General features: G+C 37.0%; 1 protein-coding gene across 3 annotated transcripts in view; it reads left to right on the top strand.

The window, feature by feature from the left end:
• The window catches only part of POT1 (protection of telomeres 1), a 65,256-nt gene extending 41,458 nt beyond the window's left edge, over positions 1 to 23,798 (top strand). For all 3 annotated transcript variants that reach the window (XM_062609723.1, XM_062609725.1, XM_062609724.1), the window contains 10 exons: positions 4,541 to 4,701; positions 6,325 to 6,413; positions 7,512 to 7,556; positions 7,823 to 7,979; positions 11,697 to 11,902; positions 14,639 to 14,774; positions 17,798 to 17,895; positions 19,456 to 19,547; positions 21,762 to 21,867; positions 22,894 to 23,798. In XM_062609723.1, coding sequence (XP_062465707.1) covers positions 4,541 to 4,701; positions 6,325 to 6,413; positions 7,512 to 7,556; positions 7,823 to 7,979; positions 11,697 to 11,902; positions 14,639 to 14,774; positions 17,798 to 17,895; positions 19,456 to 19,547; positions 21,762 to 21,867; positions 22,894 to 23,006 — 1,203 coding nt within the window. In that variant the 3' untranslated portion in view covers positions 23,007 to 23,798. The remainder of the gene's footprint in view (positions 1 to 4,540; positions 4,702 to 6,324; positions 6,414 to 7,511; positions 7,557 to 7,822; positions 7,980 to 11,696; positions 11,903 to 14,638; positions 14,775 to 17,797; positions 17,896 to 19,455; positions 19,548 to 21,761; positions 21,868 to 22,893) is intronic.
• Positions 23,799 to 24,045: the final 247 nt, after the last annotated feature.

The following is a 24,045-nucleotide window of genomic DNA, read 5'->3' as shown; positions in this document are numbered from 1 at the left end:
GCTTTTCCTAAAATAGATAATTTAATGAAAGGTTTGGTTTAAAATACTGGTAGAAATAATGTTATGTCATGAGAAAGTATATTTGAAATACTCTATATTAACCTGATTAATATTTATTTCAGGGTCATGTTATGTGAAAATTTTTTAAGAAATCGTTTATGTAGGTGTATAAAGCTAGAGTGTTTGGTGTGTGCATGTGCACCTTCCTGAACGTGAATGCAGAGAACACTGTGGACAGAAACTGTAGTAAATGCTTTGCCAGCTTATGGCTTCAGAAATAATAAAAGTACACTATTTTTCATGTTTCTTCTGCATTTGACAGTAGCTTAAAATTGCCTTTTTTAATGTAAATTGTTATCGAATTGTTAGGTTACACTCTACCATATTATCATGTACCATTTGCAATGACAGTTGCAGCTCTGAAATTATGTTTTGTGTAGGAACAATCAGTTTTACGCAGCCTTGATACTAAGAAGAGTAGATTGGAGAGGAAAAAAAAAATATTCAGACAAGGAAGATCTGAGTAAGCACTACTAGTCTAGAGAACATATGTAATGTATTATAGTGAAATTTTAGCAAATCCTGGAGCACAGTGTCAGGGATATTCCTACAAGAGTTTGTTAAAAGCTCACTCTTTGGATTATCTATCCAGAGAACACTGAAGACAGGAGCATTTCATCCCATTTTCTGAAACAGTCAAATAATATTTACAATTTTCAGTGGAGGGAACTTTAGTAATACTGAAGGAACACTAGAGTTGATACTGTAAGTAGACTTTTTGTCCCCTATATTTATTTGCCTCCATTTCCTGCTGGGCAAGATTGTGGCTTTCAACATTTGATGCCTTAACAGAACACAAACAGAATTTTCAGAAATCTCATCTCTGAAGGAAATTATTTCCTGAGGCATAAAGACAACAGCAGGAGCTGCTAAGCAGAGACACTGATGATCACTGCTTTTTCCTGAATTTCCCTCTTCCTCTGGCTACCTGGAGTGCATGAAGCTTTCTCTTTACTCTAGGAACCCCAGCCTGCAACTAACTCTCCAGGATACAGTTGCTCCTCATAGGCTGTAGTTCATTATTCTTAGCTTTTCTCATCCTGATGTTTCCAGAGGGTCTCAGGATTCACTGGCATTGCAACAGAACTGTGCCATGGGTTTCTCCATCTGTGGCATTTTGCTAGATGGTAAGCATCAAGGTGAGTGAGCATCAGTGCTCACTCAGCGCACTGCAGGGGTCCAACTGTCTACAGTGGCTTAGAAATTTCCTTATGTATTGTCATTCACTGAATATGTGATCCTGTCCTCTTGTGGCTTGATACCATCATTTTTGTGTTGCCTTGCATTTTCTGTATAGTACAATTAAAACAACTAAGCTTGAGTATGCATACCAATCCTAGTTCATAGGTCCACAGTATTTGCTTCATGTTATGTGTCTTCAAATGCAGAATTAGAATATTTTCAGCTGTTCCTCCTTCTGTATACAGTGTAATATCTTTTTTTGATAGTACTTTGAACTAAGAAGCCTTGTTTGCTTTTCAGGTGTCTGAGTCACGTTTCCAACATGCAACTTAAATGAGTTACATGACTGCAGTAACTTCTAGCTTCCTACTTTTCAGGCCTGGATAGCATTCTTTGGACCTGTCCATGGTATTTTCCCCTCTTCCGTCTTTGTACTCATTAAAAGAGGGAAAAAAACAACAAACCACACCACCATCCTACCCCCAAGTCCTCCAAATCCTTTAATGGTTTTACATTGATATTTTCTATTGCAAAGGACTGTACCCATGTGCTGTGTATAGGCTTCCTGTCATTTGCAAAAAGTTGGGCACAATCTAGTCAATAAAATTAAGACTGTTGATATGATGAAATTATGACAGAGAAATGTCATTGAATATAATAAGCCATAAAATAGGCATAAAATTAGGACAGATTATTGTAAATAAAGACAGCCTCTTGTCATGAGTTCTTTGTGGCCAGATGTGAAAATTTAACTACCATGATAAATGACTGTTCCAAATTCATCAGTGCCTTAAAAATTAATGCAACCCTATATTTTTTGAAATAATTAAGGGAATTTTTGATATAAATTAGGAAGTTGTTTTATTTGACTAACTACAGGGAACTGCATATGCAACTTCTTAATTTTTCTTTTAACCTTAATATTTATTCTTAAAATAGTCATACTTGAATTAGACTGCAAATAGAGTCTTCTTGCAGCAATATGAAATAGAGTAAATGTGTCCTTACTGCTTTAATTTCATTTTAACTGAACTTGCTTTAAATGAGGTGGGTAATTTCATAAGCAGAACTGCTGTAGTCAAGTAAGGAGTTGGTTTTGTAGTAGATTTTAGATGTGGCTCTGTAAATCATGCTGTTTACTTTAATGAAGGTTATAATTTCTTCTCAGTCAGGTAGATGAAGTGTACTCGGTCTGCAGGCATTCTGTAAACAACAGAAATACGGTAACATTTTCAGCGGTAACATTTGCTCACCCTGTTAACAGTAAGCAATGCTGCCTCCCAAAGGAGCTCACAGAAACTGCACTAGGAGGATATTTTTATAGTCATGAATCTCGGGACAGTAAGACATGCAGTTTGGCTGGCTTCTTGCATAAATTTCAGCACACGACTCTAGAAGACAAACCCAGCACTTTGTATTCTTGCCTTCTGGACTCTCTCCTCCCATGTTTAATGTTTTATGTTTTTGCATACAGTAAATAGTAAATACTTTTCATACATGGTTTTTGAAAAAAAAGTTCTTCAATTATAATCAACTTTTTCCCACTTATATACAAATTACTGGGGGGGGGAATATTTTGACACTATTAAATTGACATAAGGTTGTTTGATAAGTCGAACTTTGCTAAGAACTTAAAAACAAAAAAAGGCTTTCTCCAAATGCAGTTATCATAGTCACCAGATCAGTTTTACAATACAACTGTCCCTTGCATTTTTGAATATTCAACATAATTAAATGAAATTTCACACCTGAGAAAGATAAAAAAAGGCTTTAGATAAGCCTCTGAACTGCCACCGAAATGCACAAGCTGTCATGTTGATACACTTTGAATGAACAAAATGAGCAGCCCCTTAATGATGCAGATCAACTAAAACTCTTATAAGAGCTCCATGCTAGAAGCAAAATAGGTGCAGGTTGAAGTGTGCTTCTTATGTCCCTGGTGCCTCAGTTTGAAAGTATGCTGCCTTTTTCAGTGTGATTATTGTTTAAAAGAGCAATTTGGTACCAGCATTATATACTCATAGCCTGTTCCTTGATGCACAGGAGGATTCTAGAATAAATGTTGCTTAACTGCTTTTATGTATATATATATATTCATATACATTTATAAATGTCATACTAGGGCCTGGCCAATCCAGTCTAATAGGGATACTTTTTAGGTTTCTACAGGTTAAAGCAGGAGCTGAAACAGAAGTAAGATTTAACAGAATTCTGCTGTAATATTAATGTTGATTGAACTAAATTTAAAGTAATTCATCATTTGTATAGAGCAATTTAAAGATACTTAGAGTGAACATAAATTCAGGTTATTGAATGTGTAGCTTGCCAGCTATCAGCTGGATCTCAGGTTATACTTCAGAAAAAGGGTTTGGGTGCTAGTTAATTTGATTCAAAGGCTTTTAAGACACATTGAAGGAAAATTAACTATGTAATTAAGTCTCCAGATTGTCTACCTTTAGAACCTTGGTTTGGGTTTAGGCTTTCGGGGAGGTGAGAGGGAGGCACAGTGGGAGTGGTTTTTTGAAATAAAAGCAAAGTTAAAGATGTATTTGATGTTCATGCCTCCATAACTTCTTTCTTAATAGGTACTTGTATAAGTTAGCCTAAGTCCATTTGTATAACTTGACAAACTGTTTTAGAGAGCACAAAAGTGATTCTAAGCAAAACAAGATGTGCTCCATGTACCCAAGGACAAAATCTAACAGAGTTAAGACCAGTGCCAGAATTTTTGAATTTGTAACGTGTTGCCTTGTATCCTGGTGTAGAAAAAAAATCTTACCTGTAATGTAAGACAAGATAAAGAAATCTGGGTAAGCAGATGTGTTTGCATGTAAACATGAACAGATAATAGCCCATGCATGGTGATGGACATGAGATCAACTGCTGAGTGTGAGCATACATGGAGAAATCACAGCATGGCAGTCTCCAGAAGGCTGTGTTGTGAATATAGAAGACAAATTGTGCCCTCAGGAAAGGAATATATTGGCTCGTTTGATCTGTATTTTGAAGTCTACTTGGGAATCAGTAAGAACGCTTGTGCTGGTTCTGAATCAGCCTTTGCTGCCACTAATGCTGTCTGATAAAGCAAAACAAACAGATCACCCAGAGGGGTTTTGGGGTCTTCATCTTCAGAAACACTCAAAGCCCAGCTGGAGACAGCCTGAAGAAGCCTGCTCTAGTTGATTCTGCTCTGGGCATGGGGGTCGGACTAGGCACTCTCCAGAGGTCCCTGAAATTCTCAGCTGTTATGTGATTCAGTCCAAGTAAGCAACCAATATTTTTTTTTTTTTTTTCCCAGATTGGAAGTTTTCTGAGAATTTACAGTATTCGTACAAAACAAGCAAGTGCTGATAATGAAGATGCCTCACATCTAGAATTTCATCTTCATGGAGGTACCGGTTATGGTCGAGGAATAGGAGTCTTACAAGAAAGTAACCCGGATGTTAAGGATCTAAAAGCGTAAGTTCTATATGTAGGGGTGGGGTTTTTCTCTAGCTGATTCTGGAAAACTCTAAGCTAATGCAACAACTGTAGAGATTAGAAATGTAAATATGTAAGAACTGGAAGCTCTGGAACACCATACATCTTTAGCACCACTAATATGAAGAGTATTTGGGGAGTTATGTAAATAAAGGCTAATTTTTGGAATTTAAAATACAGTAGGTATTGAGATTTCTGTTCTATAGTGTTGTAATAATTATCACATTTATTCTCTTCTGTACTGGCATATAATCTTTTAGAGATAAATCTATGGTTAAGCAAATAAATTGAGCACATTTGAAATTGGTGAGACTTAAAGATACTCAAAATGAGTCATAGAATATAAATGTTTTACTGAACAGTGTTATATGCATAAAGAATCATAGAATACTTGAGGTTATAAAGGACCTTTAATATCACTGAGTCAGACCATTAGCCTGATGTTGCCAAGTTCATCACTAAACAATGTCCCAAAGCATCACATCCATTTAAATACCTCTAGGGATGGTGACTCAACCCCTTTCTTGGGCAGCCAGTTCCAATGTTTGACATCCCTTTCAGTGAAGAAATTCTTCCTTTCTAATATCCAGTCAAAACCTTCTCTGGTTCAGCTTGAAGCCATTTCCTCATGTCCTGTTACGTCTTACTTGGGAAGAGAGACCAACATCCACTTTGCTACAATCTTCTTTCAGCTAGTTGTAGAGAGCAGTAAGGTTTCCCCTGAGCCTTCTTTTCTCCAGGATAAACACCCCCAGTTTCCTCAGCCTCTCCAGTCAAATGGAGCTCCCCAGTTAGCCAGGACAGCTGATAAATGACTGAAAGTGGCTCAGTGAGCATGTCCACCAGCTCCTTCAGTCCCCTTGGATGGATCCCATCTGGCCTTACAGACCTGTGTGTATCCAAGTGGTGTAGTGGGTCGCTGACCTTTTCCCCTTGGATTATGTGGGCTTCATTCTGAGCATGTTTTCTAGCTTGGGGGGCTGCATACCAGGAGAACAACTGGCCTTCCTGTAAGGACAGAGGCAAGGAATGTATTAAGAACCTCAGCCTTTTCCTCATCCTTTGTCACTACGTTTGTCCTCCAGCCAATAAAGTGTGTCAGTCCTCCTTAGCCCTGTTTTTGTTGCTAATGTATTTATAGGAACATTTTCTGTTACCTTTTATGCCAGTAGCCAGATTAAGGTCTAGGTGGGCTTTGGCCTTTCTAATTTTTTCCCTGCATAACCTCATGGCATCCTGAGATCCTCCTGAGAGGCCTGCTCCTTCTTCCACTGGTCATAAATTCTCTCCTCTCCCTTCCTTCCCCCTCCTCAGGAAAGGCTAAGTACCCAAAATCAGAAATTCTGTTTCCAGCTGGACGGATTTATTTTGACACTATATTGTGTTTAAAGTTCCAGAAATTATTTGGAAAGGAGTGTCTGATCTTCATCATTAATATACATACCTGCAACTTCCAGCTCAATTTAATTTATGTCTCAGCTGGAAAATTTATGTCTGAACATTACACCTGTGTATTGATAAAGACTAGGCTTCATATATGTGTGTATGTATATATATATATGAGAGACTTACACAGAATATAAAATATTTATTTATTTATAGATTCTTAGAATCGGTGGATCTGTCCGACAGTCAGGATATGGAAAGCATGTCTTCAGTTGAAGTACGTGACTCTTTTTACAGTGATGCAGGTAGGAAGAATTGAAAGCTGATATGCTGTTTCTTCTAACACATACATGGTTAAGATAAGATCACAGTTACTGCTTCTGTAAGTGTATAATGTTAGTTTCAGACACAAAGCTTTAGAGGATTCTTTTGGATTATTGGACTGGAAATTGACATTACCCTAACCTGTCTTGCAGCTGAAGCCTTTCATATACATGGAAAAATACTTTCATAGGAGGCAGTGAATAAATTATTAAACACAGGTGTTGTCTTATTCATACTATATTAGATTATAAATCACTGATTAATTCCCTCTAAAGGGGGATTACTCAGAGGCAGACACTGAAAACACTACTAAACAGCTGCTTGTTTGAGGAGCCCTTGTAAAGCCATTGGATGGAAAATTGTTTCAGTGGCAGAGTTGCAAGGTGCAATGCCATGGAAAAGTAGTATTTTACAGACAGTTCTACAGTTCCCATATTATTCTTCCAGTGGTATTTTAAACCCAGAATAGCTAAAAATGAATTAAACTCTAATGCTGTTTGCACATAGTTTGCGTCTTTGCTTCTAGCTTTTAAAATCATATGGTACTTAGCCATTATTAACATACTCTGACACGGACATTTCTGAAAGGGTGTAAAAGGCAAGAATAAATCCCTCATGTCTAGACCATAACACTGCAAATTTAGAAATAATTTTGCACATATTTACTGTACTGTGCATGTGTAGTAGAGGTTGCTCAGAGAAGGCCCTAGGCGGTCCACAGTGCTTTTAGAATAATGTGTTTATGCTCTTGTCCAGAGGGCTTACAGGGAAATAAATACAGTTTATGTTAGCAGTATCATTCACAGTATGCATTTGAAAAGTGTTCATTTTGATGGGCATTGCTTTTTAATGTATACACTAATTTCTCCTCAAATATATTAACTTTTCATAATTAATGTTTGCTGCTTACTTTGCATTTTCCTTTTGCAGTATTGTTTCCATACATTATTGGGATCTTCATTTTCCTTTGTTCAGCTTTTGGTTTTATATATGTGTCTGTCTGCCTGTCTTATCTGTTTTTGTGTGCCCACATGGTAAAGAAGGAATGAAAATAATTAGGTAATTCTTCTTTATTTTAGATTTTGAATCAGACTTGAAGAGGTATCAGCAGTTACCTGTTACAGGTAGGAAACATTTTGACCTAAACATAGATTTTACTTTTACTAAAGAACAAAAATATTTTTGAGACATCAGCTCAACAACATTTGTTGTAATTTACCTGAAAGACTGTAGTAACATGTTATATTGATAAATTGAGGCTGTAACTGGGAAGGGAAGCTGGACAGTAAGAGAAAATGCATACTTGGAATGGCCATTTCCCATATTCCACATATTATGGTGTTTAATAGGTATGTACAGCTTTTTTTGTTTTGTCTTCATTATTTTACAGTATTAACGAGTCATCTGGATCTGAATAACACAGAACTGAAAACCATTCTGAGCAGCGCGGCTCCTCAGCAGTACCGCATTAGAGCAAAGCTGGGAACTTATAAACCCCAGAAGCTCTATCAGGCTGTTAAACTTCGTTGTTCCAAATGCAACTCTTTGTAAGTGTTTCACACAATAAAAGCAATTATGAATTGTTCTATAGGTTTTGGGATGCCTAAATTTTCAGTGTATTTTCATCTTTTTTGTGTAACATGAGCTGAATGTAAATGTATTTCATTTTGAGCAAAGATTTGAAACTCACTGGTAATAGGAAAATTTGAAAATATCAGATTTGTTCCTTTTTTACAGAGTCCTTTGAGTGCTTTTGAAGAAAGAAGTTTTCTTTCTTTTCAGATTTAGCAGTGCAGTTTTTCCCATATTGAAGTTATATTGTAGATTTGAAATAGGATATGCAAAAAGGTATCGTAGTCTCCAAATGAATGAAAAAAGTATCTTTCACTGAAGTGTATCTTCCAGAGAGGGCATATTTTCTAGATCCAAAAATACCAGGGAAATACCATTAACCTTGGTATTTTGTCTTTTTTTCTGACCTGGGTCAGCTCACTGACCGTTTTATCATTGCTTTTCTAAAAATGAAAGAAAGTTTGACCAGTTTGGTGGCCTTCTATGATGGGGCTACAGAACTGATGGACAGGGGTACAGCAGTTGATGTCATCTACCTGGACTTTTGCAAAGTGTTTGACACTGTCCCACACCACATCCTCGTCTCTAAATTGGAGAGACATCAATTTGATAGGTGGACCACTCAGTGGATAAAGAACTGGCTGGATGGCTGCACACAAAGAGTTGTGGTCAATGGCTCAATGTCGAGCTGGAGACCAGTAACGAGTGGTGTCCCTCAGGGATCAGTGTTGGGACCGGTCTTGTTCAACATCTTTGTCGCTGACATGGACAGTGGAATTGAGTGTGCCCTCAGCAAGTCTGCTGATGACACCAAGCTGTGTGGTTCGGTTGATACGCTGGAGGGAAGGAATGCCATCCAGAGGGACCTTGACACGCTTGTGAGGTGGGCTGATGCCAACCTCATGAAGTTTAACCATGACAAGTGCAAGGTCCTACACCTGGGTCAGAGCAATCCCAGGCACAGCTACAGGCTGGGCAGAGAAGAGATTCAGAGCAGCCCTGCGGAGAAGGACTTGGGGGTGCTGGTCGATGAGAAAATGAACATGAGCCGGCTTCAGTGTGCGCTTGCAGGCCAGAAAGCCAACCGTATCATGGGCTGCATCAAAAGGATTGGAACCAGCAGGTCGAAGGAGGTGATCCTGCCCCTCTACTCTGCTCTTGTGATACCTCACCTGGAGTACTGTGTGCAGTTCTGGTGTCCTCAACATAAAAAGGACATGGAACTGTTGGAACAAGTCCAGAGGAGGGCCACGAGGATGATCAGGGGACTGGAGCACCTCCTGTATGAAGATAGGCTGAGGAAGTTGGGGCTGTTCAGCCTGGAGAAGAGAAGGCTTCATGGAGACCTCATAGCAGCCTTCCAGTACCTGAAGGGGGAGCTATAGGGATGCTGGGGATGGACTACTTGTTAGGAGCTGTTGTGACAGGACAAGGGGTAATAGGTTAAAACTTAAACAAGGGAAGTTCAAACTGGGTATAAGGAAGAAATTATTTATTGTAAGGGTGGTGAGGCACTGGAATGGGTTGCCCAGGGAGGTTGTGAATGGCAGTGTTCAAGGCCAGGTTGGACAGAGCCTCGGGTAGCATGGTTTAGTGTGAGATCTCCCTGCCAATGGCAGGGAGGGGGTGTTGAACTGAATGATCTTAAGGTCCTTTCCAACCCTGACTATTCTGTGATTCTATGATTCTAAGTCTGTTTGAAATGGCCTGGTTTTGATTAAACTACTGAGTGATGTGATACAGTCCTATTCTTGATCATCTGTATGCTGTGTCACTTTTTTTTGCCTGACTTAACCTAGCATCTGTCCCAAGCAAGCAGTTTTATTGTTACTGGTGAAACTAAACTACTGTTTTCCTTAAAAGATGGCATGGTAGCATTCTCCTAACCTTTTAAAATTTTTTGTACAGTGAAAATATGTTACATACAAATATTACTGAGACAAGAAAATGCCCCTGCTATCCTTCTCTGTCAGCTTTTGGATGCTAAGTCGTATGCTTGCCCCTTTAACAATATTGGTCCTTATCAGGTGTTGTTATAACATTCTCTTGGTTGCTAATGTAAGAGGAAATACTTCATCATTTTCACAGCATACATGGTTGTTATTACCAGGTATAAAAAGGAGAAAATTACTATCTCTCCTACTTTCCTTACTTTCTTGATATATTTGCCAACTCTGTAATAAGCAGATACAATTGATAGAATTTTTTTGTTCTGTATGAACTTTATCCTTATGCCAAAGTGAAAATTAGTGGATCTGTACTGCAGCCTGCATTTGGGTGAGTTAAGAGGCCCAGGAAGGAAACATTTAGAGACATAGTTCTCTCCTACATGTTCTGCTGGGGCAGAAGTTGTTTCCTGTTTTAGCGTATGCTGTGTTAGTATGCACTAATGACGTTCAATACAAGTTTGATTCTTTAACACTTGGTGCAGTAAGATGCACGTAACACCTGGCATATAAAATCCTTGAGAGATTTATTTTTGGTTTTTTTAGACTTGGATAGTTTTAGACTTTGGATAGTTTTATTAATGTGTCCACATTACGAAAGTTTCCACCCTCATGTGTAGCTTAGTTCAAAACCAATTCATTCCATTCCTGCCTCTGCAGGAAATCTACAGGCTGGCTGTAGAGGCTGGAAGAGTTTAATGGGTATATCTAGAAAGATGGCCTGTTACGTTAGGTCTATTGCTGTTGCATTTAAAATAGTAATCCAGGAACACAAGTGGAAAGAGTTCACATGAACAGCACTGTGTTCACGAAATGAAAGTTCAGGTCCAGGAAGACCTCTTGTGTGCCAGTTCCGTAGTCACAGCAGAAGAATTATCACCATCTGGTTTCAGAGGCAGGAATTATCCTGCTCACTGGTGGAAGCAGCTGCTCTTAGGTTTGAAAGTGAAATTGTCAGAATAATCTGCAGAAGTCAACTCTGAAGCTTGGCACCTACTTTCTTTCAGTGATTTCTGAAATAGCTTTTTCATTGTCTTTTTATCACGGTTCATATTCCTGAAGCCCTGTCTTGCTTAGGAGAAAACATTCAAAGGCATTTTTGTGTGCCAACCACTGGCTTTTTGCCTGTTGGTGGCAATATTGGTAAAATTTTGAATGACCTGCATTATTTCTCTGAGTAACAACTGGAAATGTACAAATGGTACATTCTAACGGAATAAGAAAGAAACTGTGGTGGTGCGGAGTTGCAGATTTTCCCTTTGCAGGACATACATGAAGCTATTGTGTGCCTGTCCTTCTGAACCCACCAGATATGCAAAATAAAATAGGCTAGAGCATAAAACTTGAAATTATATGAACTTACACAGTCTTTCCACTCTACTGAAATGGTATGCAGTTATGTGGCCCTTTTAATGTGGATTCAGGCCCAACTGAAATCATATAAAGCTTATATAATTTATTTTCTTGCATGGATTTACATACATGTGGATGAAGTCGTAAGGCTGCCTCTGCGCCATAATCTTAAAATTAGATTACTTAGAGAATTTATTAACACAAAAATTAATTCTCTTGTCATAATTTGCTATACAACCACAAATGTCTAAGCTGATATAAACCAGTTATTTTTCCTGTATATACTTTAACTCTTATGTTTTAATATTTATTCAGAGTACTATTGTCCTTGTTGCTACATTGCCTAAGGAGAAGCTGTTAGAGTTTACTTACTCACTTTGGAAATTGTTTTAGGCAAGATGTTCCACATGGAGATGAGTTGGCCTTGATTTTACAAGGCTCTGCCATTCCTGCTCCAAACCCAGAATTACACAACACATCCTGGTATGATTCTGCAATGTGGACTACACAAGACCAGAAACAAAGGAAAATAGCTATCCATTTTGTAAGGCATGAAGAAATTCTTCAAGATCCTAAAAATTCATTGCTTATGATAGAAGGTAAGACAAATTGCAAATATATCACTTCCTACAACAGGGTGTCCACTCTGAGCATATATAAACTTAAGATATGTTGAAGTTGTATTCAAGTAGAGATGATCATAAAGGTGTCTTCAAAAACAAACTCAACTGGAACTTTAAGTTACTGTTGTGCAAACAGCAAAAAGTCATCTATGAAAATCTTACAAGATCTACTTTATACCAATAATTTTACTATTGTTTCTGCTAAAATTAACATCTCTGGTTTTTTTTCTAGCTGTGCTTACTGTTTTCTCAGTTCTGATTTGAGAACTCAGAGTCTTCAAAAAAAAAAAACAACCAACTTTTTAGTATTAATGTGGAAAAGTTTTTTGAAAGCTTCTGATAATGCAAGCCTAGAATTAACTTTGTCAGCCTCTGGATGTCAGTGTTGTTTCAGACTAATAGAGCTTCTTGCAGCAGGAAGTATTTTTGGTTTTTACAAGATTTCCTCGGGGGACGAAAATAGCCGCTGACTGTTTAAACAAAGCAATTTAGCAGTAATAATAATAAGGAATGTTTTGAATAGAAAACAATTGCATGTAGCACCATTCTGAGTTTAAAACAAAGTCTTCAGTTGTGCTGAAGTGGTGGTGTGAATAAGTCAGGTGGCCCTTTGTGTAAGGGTCAATGACAAAACCCCTTCTGTTTTATAGTTCTGTTTTATAGTTGTTTTATAGTCAACTACTTCTGATAGTTGCTTTGTTTTAGACATTTTATGTTCCAAACTGGATTTTTGTTTTATTTCCTTTTTTTTTCCTCAATCTAACCTTATCTTTGTGAAAACAAAAGAAAAAATAATCTATTTCTACTGTGTGTTCCTAAAATACCCCTCCCCCCATATATATATAAATCTTGGTAGATTTTTTTTTCGAGTATTGAAGTGCCAGCAGCTAAATATTTCTGTATGTGGATACACATGCTTTATATTGGAGCACAAGGAAAAGGCATAATGAGTGTTTTCATGCTTTTCCCAGAGCACTGGTCATGAAGCCACATGCCATTTTAATATTTATCTCTAAAATTTTTGAGGTGGAGATTTTGAAGTCCCCATAGAAATTTTCCCAGCACTTTTCCAGATACAGACAACCCTCAAATGCCAAACATATGACTTTTATTAGACAGACGTAGTCTAGATTCTACCCATTTGATAAACACAAGCAATTTGCTCTTCTGTAACCCAGTATTCTTTCTTATAATCATGATGCTGAAGCAAGGACTTCTTTTTGAGTGTTTGGCATCTTTTGGGCTGGAATTGAGTAAATAGTTGGGTAATGGACAGAATTTTATGTGGCCCTCCACAGGGAGTGAGGGGAATCTATAACCATTGCTACAAACTTGTTGAACTGAAGAGTGAAATGTTACAGTTAACATGGAAGATTAACACTCTTGTGTATCCTCATTGTTTGTATGTGAGATCGCTGTGATTCATGCCATTATCAATCCTTGCCAATTTTCTATGGTTTATGCCAGTCTCTTAGAAGCCAGAATACATTTGCTTGATGTAGCTTCTTGCTACAGCAAATTTGAAACTAGAGACCTTTTAGCCATGTCAGTTAAAACTGAGTTTTGTATGTTAATCCCTTGAATGAGAGTTCAAGTATACATGAGAGGCTTTATATGTCTCACTGTACTTGGAGGACCTTTATTTTATAACCTTTTGGGAAGCCATTTCAGATATTTGTGCCTCTGTTTTCTTTGGTTTTTTTCTTGTTTGTTTTACTAGAAGTTAAGTTTATTGAAGATGTTTCCTGCTGTGCATTTTTCAATCGCCAGTAATAATACAATTTTATTGATTTTATTTTCTTGTCACTTGTATTGCACAGGTAATAAGTATATGTGATAAATATTTTACAATCCAGTGTCCTAATTATTTGTCATAAATTCTTTGAAGCATCTTATAGTTAGTGGTAAACAACACAGTTGTAGAATATTTTAAAACAGCTTGCTCTCTTTTTTAGCTGTTGTTCACAAGCTGATTAAATCATATATTTTTATTGAACTATGTCCAAATAACTGCTCTCTATGTTTTAAATTAATAAATTTAACCACATTTCCACTGAATTGCTGAAATGTCAAAAAGATTCTTTAATCAGTTCTGCAGTCCATACTATAGAGACAGAAGGCAGGTTATCCTGTGACTTACAATAAATTTGAACCTTTCCCTGTCACTGGAACTGGAAAATCTTAGGATACCAGCTGTTAGTATGTTAAATTTCTTCTGTGTTCATAGCATGGCCCCAGTTTAGTGGCACTCAAATTAGCATGAAGTTTGGTTGTTCTGCATTTCCCACCTCATGTCAGTTATGACATGGTTGAATTACTACTTTTTCATAAACTGCTACTTAAAAATTAATAGATTTTAGGAGCAATTGCAAATAGTTTGGTTTTTTTTCTCTCTAATTTGCTGGTAAAATCATAGTAGAAGTTATATGAAGATGATGCTAACTAAATACAACTTCATGGTTGCAGTGATAGCTACGAGGAAGATATTAAGGTATCTGCTCTCATTAATGTCCATCTTTGATTCTTTATTGAGTCTGTTGTTGAGTAGGAGTGAGAAGGTAATGGATCAATTTCTCAGTTCTCAATAGTGGATCTCAATTTCTATTGAAGGTCCTGAAATCAGTATCTTACTAGCCAGGAACTGCAAGTTGTTTGATTTATTCTTGATTACAGTTTCAAAAAACCCACTATGTTTTTCTTTTTTTTTAATAGGTGGAACATTAAAAGAAATCTGGAAGCTTACAAAGAAATTTAAATGTGTTATTCCTGTGAGATCCACAGAACATGGTCTTGACTTATTAGATCTTTCAGTTCCTTTTCTTTTCCAAGGGAACATAAAATATTATGGGTAGGTTAAAAGTATTTGTTGATATTTTAGTAGTAGCAGTAATAAATAGATTCAGTTTTTTTCAGTAATTCAAAACACGGTGCTCAAGGCATAACTTACCCAAAGATTCTTTGATGCAGATTACATAATGTGATCATCTGTACTAAGCTCAGGGATGAAGTGCCATACTACTACTTTGTTTCAAAGGACTCAACTGCAACTGGGCTTTATCTTGCTCTATAAGTTTTATGACCTTAATGATGCAGTGTCCCAGGTTCAGTCTTCCCTGTGAGGTGAGGGTATGGCAGTATGCTAGGGACAAAACCACACATGTGAACCTCTTTAGGCTGCAGAATTCCTTAATAGTCCACTTTTAGTCCATATCTTCCATTTTCTGGCCAGAAAAATACATTAAATACATTTTCTGGTCTTACACATTAGGCTAAAGTCAATACATTTGTTAGTTTAAAATTGTATGCTGGCGGTTTTTTGTACACGCACGATATTTAAGTAGAGACCTAGGAAATAATTTCAGGCTGTCAATCCACATCTCATTCTCTCTTATTCTTAGTGTTGAGAAAGCTTGGGTTTGGGAAGAAATAAGGGATTTTCAGGGCCTGTTGTGATAGGACAAGGGGTGCTGATTTTGGACTAAAAGAGGGGAGATTCAGGCTGGACGTGAGGAAGAAATTATTTACCATGAGGATGGTAAAATACTGGAATGGGTTGCCCAAATTGGTGGTAAATGCACCATCCCTGGTGACATTCAAGGCCAGGCTGGATGTGGTTCTGGGCAACCTGATCTAGTCGAAGATGTTCCTGCTCATTGCAGGAGGTTGGACTAGATGAGCTTTGAACTCCTTTCTAACCCAAACCATTCTGTGATTCTGTGATTTTGGACAGCCTTTCCTAACCATTTGACATTTATTGAGATCCACAACACTGTGAAGTGCCTTACCTATTTGTGGATATCAGTCACTGTAAGACAACTTCAGGGGGGTTCTAAATTCCACAGATCCAAGGCTGTGCAATATGGTACATCCATCTAGGTCTGGTATTGGAGCCATGTTATGCAATACGGTGCTCCTGCTCAATGAGAGCTAGCAGTAGTATGTTCTCCCACACACAGCAGCATGCATTTACCAAGCTCAGTTATGGGAATGTACTTCATGCAAGCTATTGAGTCCTCCCTCCCAGCAATTCTAGTAAGTTCAAGCAGAGCAGAGTTGCACTACTTCAGTCCTGTAAGCAGTAAAAAAATTTCTGTGCAGAAATACTGCATGTTTCACATGACCCTAAAGTTTCCCATAAGGCCCTGATAAAATGAATGCATATAATTATTTCTCTTTGCCATATATTGTTTTGCTCTTTTGGCCGTTTACAGTTTTTTTTTTAAATAAAGATAATATATAGGTATTCCTACTGAGTCTGATCACCAGTACAAACTATTTCCCCTTGCACTTTCATAATCCATGTAGTTTCCCAGCTAAGGACAATTCGCCTTCAGATGTTTTCTGTTTAAATGGCTGTATTGTAAAAACCAACTCTCTAGAACATACTCCATGATTGTTTATAGGATGTTTACGAAAGAGCCTCACAAGAATGGTGACAGCTCAGAGCTTTGTTCCATGTGCTTTTTTTATCACTAGCATATATTTAGCGAAGTCTAAAAAAGATTCTGGATAGTGTAATGAAATGCAAATTTATTTTTGCTATAGCAGTGAGCTTGGATAACTGTATAAATATTTATGCGTGTGCATATATGCATGCGTATTCATATATAAATATAAAAATCATAAACACACGTGCATATAAAAAAATCCCCGGCTCAGTTACTGTATTGAAGTTTGGTGGGTTTTTTAAAGGAAAAAAAGTAGCTTCGTTGAGCTTGACTTTATATCACTTGAACAAAACCAGTGCTTTTGATTTTTATGACACATTTTGCATCTAATTCTAAAAGGTAAAAAATGTCTGGTTTGTTCTAACTGTAATATACTAGTGCAACAGCTTAATTTGGAAAAAGTAATAGTTGTTCGGTAATTTTATTCCTTGAGGCCAATGAGAACAATGTTAAATACAGTTCTCCAACATTTTTATCCACTTACAACATTTGCTGTGTCTCATGTAAAATTTATAATTACTGGTGTAAATACAAGTAATAAGAAACATTGTTTTAATAACTCATAGTTAATATTTTTTAACATGCGTAAAGCCAAATTTCTCTTCTAACCTTGTTGTGTTTTTAGTGTGCTACAAATTCAGATTCGTTCCTGCTTTTACAAAGTTAGGTGTTGTTTATATTGATAAACAGCAAAGTGGTCGCATATGAATGTATATTTAGCAATGTAGTGATCTTATAATCGTAGAATAGTTTGGGTTGGAAGGGACTTAAAGATCAGCTAGTTTCAGCCCTCCTGCCGTGGGCAGGGGTACTTTCCACTAGACCAGATTGCTCAAAGCGCCATCTAACCTGGCCTTGAACACTGACAGGGATGGGGCAGCAACAGCTTCTCTGGGCAGCCTGTGCCAGGGCCTCACCACCCTCACAGTAAAGAACTTCTTCCTAATGCCCAATCTGAATCTACCCTCTTTCAGTTTAAAGCCATTCTCCTTTGACCTATCACTACATAGCCTTGTAAAAAGCCTCTCCCCACATTTCTTGCAGTCCCCCTTTAGGTAATGGAAGGCTGTTCTAAAGTCTCCCCAGAGCCTTCTCTTCTCCAGGCTGAACAACCCTGACTCTCACACCTTAGATACACAGTTTTCCTCCTTCCTGTTCACCGAGGTGATCTTTTCCAAACCAACATGATTTTATTTCTCTGCAGGGATAATTCAAAAGGAGTATTAAGGGGTTTGGTGTGGTCTAAAGCTCGTTTATCTGGTAAAACAGTTATTTTAAACAGCAATAAAAATACTTTTGCACTCCCACTGAGTGCAAATCAAAAAGAAAATCAGATTTCTTTTTTTTTTTTTTCCTGTGCAGAAACTTCTAGTATAAACAAATCAGTGTTTGCTTAGTCTCAGTATCTTGTTTTAAATGCTAGGTGCAAGCAGTGTTCAACTCCAAAGCCTATCAAGAGTCTAAGTTCCATGGTAGCAGAAAAACAACAGCCATCATGGGAACCAACTGAAATAGCACAAGGTCAGCTGACGTGTTATTGTCCTGAACTACTGTTGTGCCTTGATTCTGAAGTATTTATGTGAAGTGGTTTGGTTTCTGGGTTACAGTTTTGTACAGGAAGTATGTCATTTATGGTTATGTTTGAGCATGACGCTGTAAAATTAATTCACCTTTACCAGTTAAAATAATATGTTTCCTTTTGAAACTGTCAGAGTATTAATTAAAGGATTTTACATGTTAGTTTCCTTTACCATAGGTGTCTCTAGTAACATGTATTGTGGCACATCACAAATGTGATGAATTTTTGGTTGCAGATGTCAGTTTTAAACTTGTACATGCTTGAAGTCCTAAAAGTTAGTCTTGCTTTTCCTTTTGAAGATATATTTTTTCTGACCTAAAGATGGCTATTGCAAGTTAGACTTTTTTTTCTTCTGTAAGCATAATTGATCCTAAGCATATTCCAGAGAGTCTGCAAGAAATAATATTTAAATTAAAGGAATTACACTGTAGCACATGTGTTACATGCTTTGTGTTACTTTATGTAGTCAATACATTCAAATGCTGAAGATAAAATAGAGCTTAAAACTTCACATTAAAGAAAAGGAATGTTCTCATGCTTATCCATTCATGTTCTAACATACTAATTTGTAATATCTAGTAGTATCTAAGCTTGGTAGAAGTTTTATTAAAGAAAAAAACTATTCGAGCAGTACAGTGGTTCTCTTAAATGAACTGTTATATTCGCTTAAATAAAAGTAAAAAATAACTGGCAGTGTTACAGCATCTGCAATTGACATTTAATTCTCAAAATGAAAGCAATATTCATTAAATGCTTTCTGCATTTAAACTATTTTTTATTTAGTACTCTTTTATCATCTCTATTTTCAGATTAATTGTAACCTGCAAGTATATCAGATCAGTTGAACGTAAAATGACTAGCCAGTTTAAATAGATGTACCCAGAAAAGACTGATGAAGAGTTGCAATAACTTTGAATGTTTAAGATATTCTATGTTTGCAGCATGACAGTTACTGCTGCCAGTGAGAGAATGACTACAGTCATTTACGTATGTTGGAATGTTTTCAGAACTGCCAGCAGTTTTCCTGAATAAGGCTTTGCCTGGTAGTTTTTACTACATCATATGAAAGAATTTTTTTCCTCAGAAGATATGTTTTCAGGTGGAATGGCAGCTTACTATCACTGAGTTAAGAACAAGTCTCCTTTAATCTTCAGTGGATAAAAGGAGGAGGAGGAACCTACCAAGGTAGTATCTAAGATCTAAGCAAATATTAGCATTTCTTTTACTAGGATGAGAATAAGTGCTTAAAAAAGAAAATCTCTGTGTTTATAGACTAATCTGTTGAAGTGTTTCTAGGCAGATTGCAATGCACTCTCAAAATACAAACCACTTCTTGCTATTCAGAGCCTTTTTTTTTTTTTTGCCTTCTCAATTTATACTTTTAATGGCAGTCTTCAAAGTCAGTTTCTGTTAAAGGAAGAATATTGTCAGCTTGAGTTGTTATAGTTTGTCTTGCGTACTGATTCTAAGACACAAATTGATCGTTTTTCTTTTAAATTCAGTTTTAGGCATTGAGCCACTCCAGTATGTTTTTATTATGAAGTTTACACTGGTTGATGGAACAGGAGCACTAGATGCATACCTTCTTGACTATGTAAGTAAATATAGGTAAAGGTAGACTGTACAGATTATGTGGCTTTGGATTTTACTGGTTTTCAAAATAGCAAGTGTATGTACAGAAATATTCATTCTATGTTACCTGCAGTGTTTTGCAAGGACAGGTGCAAGTGCTGTAATGTCCATCAATGAAGATATATGGAATGTAATTTTTAGTAACCAGAGCTGGTCATTGCTTCCTACATCTCTAATTTGGGGTTGAAGATGAATTGTATATGTGTGGCATCCTCCTTAGGGAATTTACTCCTTTAGATGTATTTTTGTGTGCAGTAGAAATATCTGTTGCTCTGTACTTTGTGGGTTTTTTTTCCTCTTTTGTTTTACCTTTTATGTTTTTTTTGCTTGGTTGGTTTGTCTTGGTTTTTATACACACATGAATATGCCCATTATAGTGACTACCCTAAATTTTGAGATGGTATGTCAATAATTTTTAAAAAGTGAGAAGAGCTTGGCAAAGAATAGAATTATAATATAAAATAGATTAGTATTATATTATTCCTTTTGTCTTTCTATAAGTGCATTTTGATTCCAGCAGTTCATAGTTGGGAATATCAGGATCTCACAATACACTTTGGAGTAATCTGTCTACCCAAACAGAAAATAGTGTAGTGGCACTTCAGAATTATAACTTTATCCAAAATAAGAGAGAGAAACAATTTAGTGGGAATATTTTTTTCACACAACAATGCTAATTAATGTGTGTGTGTATATATATATATATATATATATATATATATATATATATCTCTACAAGTTTTCCACCATTATGCTAAGAGACTTTGAAGGGAATACTCTTCCGTTAATTTTAAGACTGTAAGGAAAAATATTTGGAAAACCTGTGTGTTTTCTTTAAATACAGTGTATTAGCAGCCAAGGAGGTCAAAGACTGCAATCCCCATTTCAGCTAGTCGACTTTTCCTTCTACTACTGTCCTTTTCTCTTTTTATATCGAGAAACTAAACTGCAAAAAGAAAGTGGGGGGAAAGATTTTTAAACCGTGTCTTGATGAAGAATTCTAAAAATCTCCATTTCAGGGTAGCTCAGATTCTTAAATGCTTAGTACTACAGCTTGGCTGCAGGAAAAATAAAACCAGAGTTTCTTCTGAAATGCCAGCTGCTATCCTTCCTGGTGGTGGCACTTCAAAGACAAGCCAGTACCTTCCAAGCCTAAACTTGGGTCCTCCAGCACCACCTGAGAAGGAACTGGGATACTTTGAAATGCAACTTCACTAATTTCCAGTCATGCTTCTGCTGGAATGCTCTCGGTTCTTTTCTTTCCTCTCCTCTTTATAGGAAAAGGCATTGAAGGAAAAGAATTTAAAAGTTTTATAGTCAGAAGAAGAATTGGAAGAGTAAGAGGAAAAAGTAGTTGTCTGTCAAGGTTGCTACTGGATTATCTGCTAACTTGTGATCACTTCCAAAAAACATGTCACAGAAAAATTACACAAAGGCAGATAATTCTGTATTTGTATCTTTTAACAAAAAGAAGAAAGTGCCATCAAAAACCTTAGCTCACTTTGAGAAAAGAAGTTTTTGAGTCTTTAGGGATACAAAATCAGGTAACAAACAGAAAAAAATAAAATGGTACTTCTGTGAGTCATGCTTACTGCATATGTTTTTAAAATACACAGAAAAGGTTTATGTGGCATGTTCCATTCTTTATCTCACTCCTCCAATCAGACTTATACTGCAGGATACCTTTCTTTCTCCATAGTTTCTAAAACTGTCCAAAAATGATAGTTGCGCTAAGGGGGTTCCACTTGTATGAAGCCAGATTACAGTCCCCCCTTGTTTTCAAGTCACTTTGTTCTTCTCAAAATGCTCTACTCACAGCGGCGAGGGACTGTTGAGGAGGATTGAACATCCTCTCTGGCTATAACACTGTTTGCTTGTGGAGGTTTATGAGAAATGTTTGCCAGTTATATGTGTGCTCTCTGGGTGGCTCTAGTCCCTGAATACTCAGGGGTACTGAAATACAGACTTGATTTTTTTTTTTTTTTTTTTTAATTTTTATGACAATTTGTTTTTTTTCTGTATCTGAACAGTTGTAGAAATAATATTGTTCTTCTGTTGTGTTGCCTATCTGGATAATTTTAAATTTCTTAATTATAAAAAAAGCATGCAGTGAGGATTCTGGCTAATGATTTCTTATCCCTTTTCCAACACCTCATACTTTTCTGTTCTCCTCCAGGAAAAGTTCTTCAAAATTCCTGCCTCTGAAATCTTAACTACTGATTTTCTTCAGCAGAAGATGCAGATGATCATGAATGCGCTCTGTCCTCCAGGAGGAAAATTAGGTCAGCTTGCTGATATTTTGAAAGGGGAATGGGAAGGGAAAGGGTCTTTCAGTCTGCTATTGCATATGCAAAGTCTTAGAATTCATATTACGCATGGGCAAAACTCAGAACAGAGAAATGCAGGAGTTGGTAAGAAAAGTTCCAGTTATTTGTTCAGTACATTCCTATAATAGTAGGACTTCCTTTTGAGAAACAAAAGCAGTGGTTCAGTAAATTCACATGTAGCATGCAGTGATATGCGAATACAGTCATGACTATGCAGGCACCAACATGTCATTTGTATTCATATGGAAGTTAACCAGAACACCCTCGTGCTGTCACAACACATTAGGGAAAACTGAAAAGGAATTTGGCACATGGCACATGCTTTGGATGAGGTTCTAGTTTTGAATGCTCATCTGATTTAGAGCATCCCTTACTGCAGCAGACTTCCATGGAAATTGAGCAAGAACTTAATCCAAACCCAAGCACAGATGGTTTTGTGCAGTGTTTCACTTGTGGCAGAAAGTAGCTCTGCATGAACTACACATGCCCAAAGTAGCTGTATGTCCCTGCCACAGCTTCAACCTTTGGAATGTATTCCCTCTAAGCACCTGGCTGTCAATGACCACCATAACTCTGCTGGAGTCTTTACCATACCTATAAAAAGTGGCCCTGCTGTAAAGGGGGTCAAGGATGTTACCTTTGAGGCCAATAACATTGTCTCATTGAGACACATGGAAATGTGTCTTATCACTGGAAAGTCTTTCTATGTGCTTTGCTGTGGTACAACTACTGGTACCAAGTGCTTCAGGGAGGTGCTGGGTTGGGGAGGGCAAGGCTTGGGAATTTGTCACTGAGCACCATTTCAGATAGCATGAGAAATTTTAAGGTACAAATTGGAATTTCAAAATCAGTAATTCATATATTTTCCTATTAACTGTTGTATAAATTTAGATATCTTAGTAAAGATCCTAGCCAAATTATACTTCTGTCCTATAAAAAATAGAAATCAGTATTCAACAATAATTTTGGTTCTGTTTATAGATGACTTGCCATGGCTGGAATGCTTCATCAAGTCCTATAATGTCAGAGATGCAGTGAATCATCAAGTTTATTACCAAATTTTTGACACTACAATTGTTGAAGATGTTATATAGTGATGTGTTGCTAATTGGATTCTTACTGGATTACTTCCTGTTTTGGGATCGGAGACTGTATGAAAAATATTTGTTCCTTTCTTGGAATTCAACCTGTATATATGAAGTTTCAGTTTGTATATTAATGTGAATGGAAATTATGCTTTGATGTATTTACTACTTTCCTGGAATACAGCCTTATGATCTGAGTGCAAGGGCAGGTGCTAAGCTTTTCAGTGGAAGCTGCTTGGCTCAGGCTGAGGTAGGCAGTCTAGTATTCACCTGTCCTTCAAGAAGGCAGCGATAAGGTTACTCTAAACTGTGTTTTACTCAGAAAGTACAGTCAGAATGTTGCTGCTTTGTTCATTTCTGTTTTAAAATAAACAAGGTCAGCAGAGATAAGGAAAAGGAGCTCTTCAGTAAACTTCTCAAGACAGCTTTGTGCAAGCATGTGTTACTGTTCTGAGCCAGTTTGATGGGGAGGTTGGCCATTTTTAGACTAATTTGATTTTGCACCGGTACATACGTTTAGACAGAACTCTTCCTGATAATCATGAAGGTAATTGCTGTGTGCACCAGTTACTGTAAACTTTGATGGAGATATGAATGTGACCGTGTAATGACTATCACTAAAATTAAAGTCAAGCTATGAAAGTAAGGTAAAATCGTAAAATGAATATTGACATTCACTAGAACATAATGATTTTTTTAAGGTGGCTCTACTGGGTACCAGAGTTGTTAGCATGCTTATTAGCTGGGTGTGTGTTTTCAAAGGCTCTCACATGTCTGTCTGAATTTATTGTCAGATTACACTGCCCAGATCTGCCTTTTCTGCCTTTTCTGTCTTACATAATCAGATTATATGACTAAATTTAGAGTTACAGAACTGATCTAGTGGCTTAAAAATACTACTGGGCTAGAAAAATTACTCAGTGGTTTTACTTTGCATTCAGAAGTCTGTAGAACAAATTCGGGACATGTTTCTCCAAGGATTATTGGCGTAGAAATCACTGTCAAATCAAATGCTTTCCATCAGAGCAAAATTGCATGATATTTAAAA

The sequence above is a fragment of the Pezoporus occidentalis genome, unplaced genomic scaffold (genome assembly GCF_034315485.1).
Source record: "Pezoporus occidentalis ecotype Australia unplaced genomic scaffold, CSIRO_AGI_Poc_V1 ctg14, whole genome shotgun sequence".
Lineage (NCBI taxonomy): Eukaryota > Metazoa > Chordata > Aves > Psittaciformes > Psittacidae > Pezoporus > Pezoporus occidentalis.
The sequence above is the reverse complement of the archived record's forward strand: the minus strand, read 5'-3'. Positions and strand labels throughout refer to the sequence as shown.